The sequence below is a fragment of the Triticum dicoccoides genome, chromosome 7A (assembly GCF_002162155.2).
Source record: "Triticum dicoccoides isolate Atlit2015 ecotype Zavitan chromosome 7A, WEW_v2.0, whole genome shotgun sequence".
In the NCBI taxonomy this organism is placed as follows: Eukaryota; Viridiplantae; Streptophyta; class Magnoliopsida; order Poales; family Poaceae; genus Triticum; species Triticum dicoccoides.
This window is the reverse complement of record NC_041392.1, coordinates 499,984,427-499,991,473: the sequence shown is the minus strand read 5'-3', so window position 1 is coordinate 499,991,473 and position 7,047 is coordinate 499,984,427. Positions and strand designations below refer to the sequence as shown.

Genomic DNA, 7,047 nt, shown 5'->3' with positions numbered 1-7,047 from the left:
AGGGGGGCTACTTTGGGGTGGGGGTGGGAAGTTGCGGTGGCCCAGCGGCGAGGCGACGACGGTCGGCGAGGCGACGGCGGTGGTGACGTGGGAGGTGGCGGTGTGCGGGGGTGGTGTGTGGGCGCGGATTGCTTGCAGGGGCACCGGAACTGGGCGACGACGTTGATGGGGTGGGGCGGGTGAGGGCTTGCTATCAATGGAGGTGGAAGAGAATGACCAATGAGCCACCGACTGGCGGGCTAGGGGGAGCAGTAGGCGCGCGTAACGTGCGTACGCTTCGTGTCCGCGCTGATGCAAATGAGAATCAAATTTAAACCAGGATGGGTCACCAAACGAACGAAAAATGGACGCGCGTCCGTTTAAATCGGCGCATTGGGTTGATTTTTCTGTCCCGGCGTTCCAAACGAATACGTATGGACAAAATGGATCAGCAGGTTGAAGTTGCTCTAAACCATCCGTCGGTGGATCGATCGATCGATCTTGCTGGTGATCCATCCAAGCTCGGCGGTTCGATCACCGAGTCTCTGAGACACGACGGGGTTTCTTTTCTTTCTTTGCAGTTAACGCTACCTCGATGCATGGCTACGACGCGGCATGCATCACTCCGCCGACGATCGATCGTCTGCTTTTCTTTCAGAAACGGCGTGCATGCATGGCACGATCGGTGATGGGTGTTGTTGAGCAGATCGAGCCGGGATTTCACGCGGCATAGTTTAGGTCCACGCGCGCGCCCACGCAGTGGTTGCGTTCCGCTGAAAAGAGAACCTAAAAATACAAGTATCTCGTGCCGAATGAAAAGGGATCATGAGACAGTGGTGTTGTGACACTCGACCTGAAACGCTGTAGTGTAGTGTTGGTTTGGAAAAATGCTGCGTGTCGTGTTATATTTATCTGAATAATATGGAGGGTGTACTGTTGCAACTACCGCTTCGGCCAGGCAACTCCGACGCTCTTGATCACTGTCACCCATAGTACTCCTGAAGAATCTATTTCATCTTGTCCAAAATTTCTCCCCGAACCAAAATATACTGTTGTGATGCCTTTTACGTACGTAGGTGCTAGTCCGATAAAAGCCTTCGAGCCACATGTTTGGCACGAAATCACAGAGTTCCTCTCGAAGCGTTGTCGGTTGCAAACTGAGCAATCTTGATCAATGAATAAGCTGTGATTTGCGCAAGATCCTTAGATCGTCATCGTATAAATAGTCGTTGTCACGAGCTTTACACATTGTTAGGCGTACTAATTAACAACAGTCCCTGTCCACGAGCTTTGCAAAATTGTTATGTGCGTGCTAATTAACCACTTTCTGAAGATCGAGGAAGCGGACGGCATTATATATTCCCCGATAATCCGCCGTACCAGGTCAAATCTCAGACTCCAATTTCGTGCTTGGAAACGGCATGTTAACAAGAACTAGGTTGAGACGTCAGCATCATGTTGTTGCGGAGGGTTGGCCAAGGCAAAATCAAATTAAGGGCGAGGAGATAAGCAAACAGTGCGTCCAAAGAGTTAAGTAAGGCATTCATTTTATAATGATGAGCAGGCAATCCTCTTGGAGTGGAAAGCCAAATAAAGAAAAGGTTACTTGTAGAAAGGAAAAGGGGGAGCCTTGCCACGCAATTCTTCCATCCCGTCCCGTGCCGCGACGCAACGCCAACGGAGGGAGGGAGGGAGAGATCTGTTCAATTCAACAGGACGTGCCTTTGCCACCACACTCTCGCTCGCCGGGCCGGTTGCTGAGGTTGAACCGGAAAAAAGGGTCGGTGGACCAATCCGGAGGAGAACCTTGCGGGCAAGCCACAGGGTACAGTTGCCGGAGTATCGCAGTGTTGGCTGCTGTTCTTGCGGTTGAGCATCAAATCAGATCTGATCAAATCAAATCAAGCGCGCACAGAGAAGGAAAAAAATGCGTGCTTTCGGAGGAGGAGGAGGGGAGGAGTTAACAATCCTTGGCTGCGTCACTGGATGTGGTAAAGGCTATGGTATTGCGTGAGCCGTCGGGGTGGAGACGACCGGCCGACCGGCATCTGATTCGGAACTGGTGGTAAGTGGTTGGCCCTGGCAGTAGCGGTGCAGTTAGGGTGGTCTGGTCAGGTGAGAGAGATGTTATTGCGGTTGCAGATTGAGGTTAGTGACAGGCCCATTCTTTTGCAGTTGATCTGTGATCAAGCTGTCCTCTGTTTTCTGCTGTGGAAACCGATGAAGAAAAGGGCATCTCGCGTTGCACAACAAAGTATTGTCCCATTACTCGATTTGCCGGGGAAAGACATTGCAAAATAAGATGAGAATTCCATCGAAAGCAGCAAAGTAGTGTCTATGGAACAAGGGAATGGAATTTGCAAACTGCAATTGGAGCAAGCAAGAAGCTTTCCACCGAGCGCTGCAGAGAAACAGACAAACGAGAAACGCAGGCAAGGAAAGGAAGGAGCGAGGCCTTGCAGTTCCAGGGCAATATTCCATTCCCCACGAGGCCAGGCCATGAGCTGCCTGCTGTGCTGAGCTAGGCAAAAGCGCTCCCAACGACAAGTGTCCCCTCCCCTCCCAGGCTGGACACCCTGACCGGAGGTCCAGCACAGCATATACTATTACTACCCCCGTTGGTATTGTACCACCACCAGTAGGTGCCTCGTCTTCTCTTCCTGCCGCCAAGATAAACGGAGAAAAAGAAGAAAAGAAAAGAATACTCTGCTAGAGGCAGCATAGAATAGCAAGGCACGCCAATGTGTCGCCAGTCCGGTGCCGCCAAATGGCGAATCTCCTCTCCTCTCCTCCCCTCTCCTCCCCTCTCCTCGCGACGGCCGCCTGGCCCTCGCGCCAGCTCGGACGCTGGGTTTGCTCGCTTTGGACAGCCCACAATTAACCACCTCGCTCGTCCAAAGCATCCAATCCAACCCCCTCCTTGTAGTTGCAGGACCTGGACCAGGACCAGGACTAGTATATAAGCATCCCAGCGCAGCCCATCACACCAAAGCGCAGGGTCTGCTGCTACCGCTCGCCCGCATCCCAAATTCCAATTGCGTCCACCACGAGTCGGACACACCAAGCTCTCAAGACAGACCACACGCCACCGCTCGCCGTTCTTGCGGCGGCTGCTGCGGGAATGGGCGTCGTGGAGTGGACGCGCGGGCCGGCCATCGGCAGGGGCTCCTCGGCCACCGTGTCCGTCGCCGTCGACCGCCGCACCGGCGCCGTGCTCGCGGTCAAGTCCGTGGGCGCCGGCCGGGCCGCCGAGCTCCGGCGCGAGCGGGCCGTCCTCCGCGGCCTCAGCTCGCCCTACGTCGTGCGCTGCCTGGACGCCGAGGACGGGAGCGGCGGCGGCGGCCTCGACATGCTCATGGAGTACGCGCCGGGCGGGTCGCTGGCCGACGAGATCAGGCGGTGCGGCGGCCGGTGCGCCGAGGGCCTCATCCGGTCCCGCGCGCGCGACGTCCTGCGCGGGCTCGCGCACGTGCACGCCGCCGGCGTCGCCCACTGCGACGTCAAGGCCCGCAACGTGCTCATCGGCGCCGACGGCCGCGCCCTGATCGCCGACTTCGGATGCGCGCGCCGGACGGGCATTGCCGGCGAGGAGCCGCGGCCGACGGGCGGCACGCCCGTGTTCATGGCGCCCGAGGCCGCGCGGGGCGAGGCGCAGGGCCCGCCCGCCGACATATGGGCGCTCGGCTGCACCGTCATCGAGATGGCCACCGGCGCCGGCCCGTGGCAGCGGTTCGCCACCCCCGTCGCGACGCTGCACCACGTCGCCTTCTCGGGCGAGGCGCCGGAGCTCCCGCCGTGCCTGTCGGACCAGGGCAAGGACTTCCTGGCGAGGTGTCTGCGGCAGGACCCCAGCGAGAGGTGGACGGCAGAGCAGCTGCTCGATCACGAGTTCGTGGCCGTCGACGCCGCCGCCTCGACGTCCAATTCCGTGCCAGGGGTCACCGAGAAGGCCACGTTCGTGTCCCCCAAGAGCGTGCTCGATCAGGCCCTGTGGGAGGACGACGACGACGACACGGCGGCAGACACCGCCGATCCCACGGACAGGGTGCGCGCGCTGGCCGCGGGCGCGCCGGCCGTGCCGGACTGGACCTGGGACGCGAGCTGGATCACGGTCCACGCCGGCCCCAGCGTCGACGACGACACCGAACACGAGCCAGCAATGCCGCCGGAGCAGCCGGAGGCGGGCACGGACACCGACGCCAGCGACTCACCCGCGGGCGGCGGCTCCGCCGGGGAGGCGGGGGCCTCGAGCAGCCAGCACGCCGCACAAGGCAACGGCGGTCGGTACGATGGCACGGGCAGCTGTAACGGCGGGCGCAGCGATGATGGAAATCACGTGGTTAGCGATTGCAGTACCGTTCCAATCACAAGCAACGGATTCTTTTCCGATCCCATGTCATGTTTCGCTTGTCCCAAGTCCCGCCCAAGCTGGCCGGCCCGGCCCGTTTATTACAGCGCCACCATGCCTACCTTTCTTCCTCCCGCGTCGCCATTATTGGCAGGAGTGGTGAGTACTCCGGCTCCGACTTAACACGGCGCGAATGCCAGCGATGACATTGCGGAGGAGGGAATGCGGATCGAACGGGCGATTTTTTTCGTTTGGTCGGTCATGCGTCACGCGTGAGTGGCGATGGGGCTAGCGGTGGTTGCGGCTCGCGGCGCGGTACGGCCGGCGGGGTTGGTTAGTTATGAGGCGGCGACGTCGGGTGTGTGTGAGTGAGTGAGTGGCGTCGCCGGCGGGGCCCGGCCCGGCGGGATGGATGGTTTGCTCGACGTGGCCGCCGTTGGGTCGCGAGCTGGCTGAGTCGGGTGGATGCGCGCGGTCCCGCCCCTCCACCAATTGGCAGCCCCTGAGAGGGACGCTTGTGTGAGCAGAGCACCTACCTCGCCGCATGCACGTTTGGCACGCGCGCCTCGCACCGCCGTGTCGGTCTCGCTTTCTGCTCCCACCATGCGGTTGTAGCGCGAGCTGGGCAGGGCAGAGCGGAGTGTGGATTTTGTATCGTTGACGTCGAGGCGAGCGGTGTCCAGCCGTCCGACTTGTGGTCATGGCGCGCGGTGTTTCGGCCGCGAGGTAACATGCGAACCACCACCAATTTAGGATCTGTGGCACTGGCACTGCAGAGCACAGCACATAGGATCTGTACGTTTACGGTAAGTAATAGTGACGCTGTGGCTGTGACTGTGACGGTGACGAAAGTTCCATGTGGACAAGCGTGCCTGTGCGCGTCTGCAGGACGACGGAGAAGGGCGGGCACATTCTGCGCTTTACGGCCAGATTTTTCTTCCTGTGTTGGGCAGGCCTGACGCCCGAGAGGACGAGATTTTTCCAAGTCGGTGGGCGCGCCTGGCGTGGGCGAGGGTTGCTTCACGTGCGACGATGTTCCGGGCATGAAAAGTAGCCAGCTTCTGACGACGTACTGTACTGCTACATTGATGCCAAACGCAGCTAATTATGTGCCGTTTTTCCTCCCCGAATGTGCTAAAAAACTCGGGGCACTATGTCAGCGGAACATGCTTGATTTGGGTGCAAAGTAGTACTAGTAGTAGAATTGACTTCGTTCGGTCGTGCCGCCGCCGCGGCCAGGGTCGATGCACGCTCCAGTGGCGAGCACAGTTACATGCATCTCCATTTCGTGCGTCCCACATTGATTCATACGCACACTGGCGGCGCAGCAGTATTTGAGCCTGCTCGCTTGATTAAAGCAGTCATCCTCGGGCGTCTCCCGGAAGCGTAGGGTTTAGCCGGGTGTGCGTTTTGGCTGAGGGAGTCGATCATAGTACGAGTTAATTTGACTGACGGGTTAAAAATGGTACCGAGAGAAACGAAAACGATCTTGTGACATGACATGCCCTGCTTGAGCAGAGCAGAGCAGAGACACAAAGGTACAGGCTAGCTAGATCCTGGCGACATGTAGCTGTAGCGAGCAGCTGAAGCGCGCACCCTTGTCGCCTGCACAAGCAAAAGCCGAAAGCGGCCGGAAATCACCATGTCAGCCAGGCTTTGCCGTGAAGCTTTTCCGTCGGGCATTGCCTCCTACGCAAGGATGGCATTTACTCTCTCTCACACACACGCGCGCGCTTACATGTGTGTGCTTCAAGCAAACAAACCTGCTGCCTCCCTCCCTAGCTTAGCTATAGTGATTACCCTGATCATGCGTGTATGCAATTACCATGGATGGATCGGCATCGGCATCGGCATCGGCGTCGGCCACACGCAGGAACATGGCTTATCTTTAAATTTAACCAGCCGATTGGATCCGGACGTAGTGATAGTGCTACTAGTTGTAACCGCTGGGGTGTGTGCTCAGCTGTGTTCCGTTTCTTACTTATCCTTCACGGGATAAGTGGTCCTCTGGTGCTACATCTGCATACAGCAGCAAAGGAGGCTAGGGCTGGCTACAGGGGGCTAGAGCTAGGTTGGCACATGGAGCGTATGAATTGGCGGCCAATTGGGCGGATAATTCTATTCTTTTGCCACTTGTGTCGATCGTCCTTTTTACCTTTCGGTGACGATGGGCAGGCAGACCATTCTTTAAATCTCCATGCAGCTAGGAGCAGCTAGAATCCAAATTCCGGATGGGCGTATGTAATGTACGTATATCGCTTTGTGCTTATCTGCATTTCTCATCGTCATCGCCCCGCACGAGAAAATTAACAAACCTTGTCAACGCAAAGCATCGGAATTTCACATTGGTCGGAGGCGAGGACTGTCAAATGATCAACAAGATGCCCACACAAACTCTGGGAACATCGACGGGGCACACATACATATATATCCAATCCAAAGCTGATGGGGCTGGTTAGAACCCTGACAATTCTCGTTCGATGACATTGATGCCGCACTTGAGCGAGCACCACAACAGCTTACGGACCGACAGCTATAAACTATGCGAGACATCATCGCTGATGGCTAAGCTCCCTCACGTTTCCCAGATCCAGCCAGCAATCGCGATCACATGCATCGCGGGAGAGTATAATCTTTCTTCTAGCGCTAGACGCTGCCGCTACTGACTGACCAACATTTGCCGCTCCACCCGCGCGCACATGGCGGAACCAGAACCGGGT

The 7,047-nt window shown here is 57.8% G+C and overlaps 1 protein-coding gene across 1 annotated transcript; it reads left to right on the top strand.

Moving 5' to 3' along the window:
• The first annotated feature begins 2,808 nt into the window (after positions 1-2,808).
• Positions 2,809-5,081, top strand: LOC119328161 (mitogen-activated protein kinase kinase kinase 18-like). The gene has a single exon (XM_037601181.1). The coding sequence runs from the start codon at positions 3,101-3,103 to the stop codon at positions 4,508-4,510; it is 1,410 nt and encodes a 469-aa protein (XP_037457078.1). The 5' UTR covers positions 2,809-3,100; the 3' UTR covers positions 4,511-5,081.
• Positions 5,082-7,047: the final 1,966 nt, after the last annotated feature.

Excerpts from the sequence above, each read along its gene's own strand:
- LOC119328161 (XM_037601181.1), top strand. The coding sequence starts at position 3,101 with ATGGGCGTCGTGGAGTGGACGCGCGGGCCGGCCATCGGCAGGGGCTCC.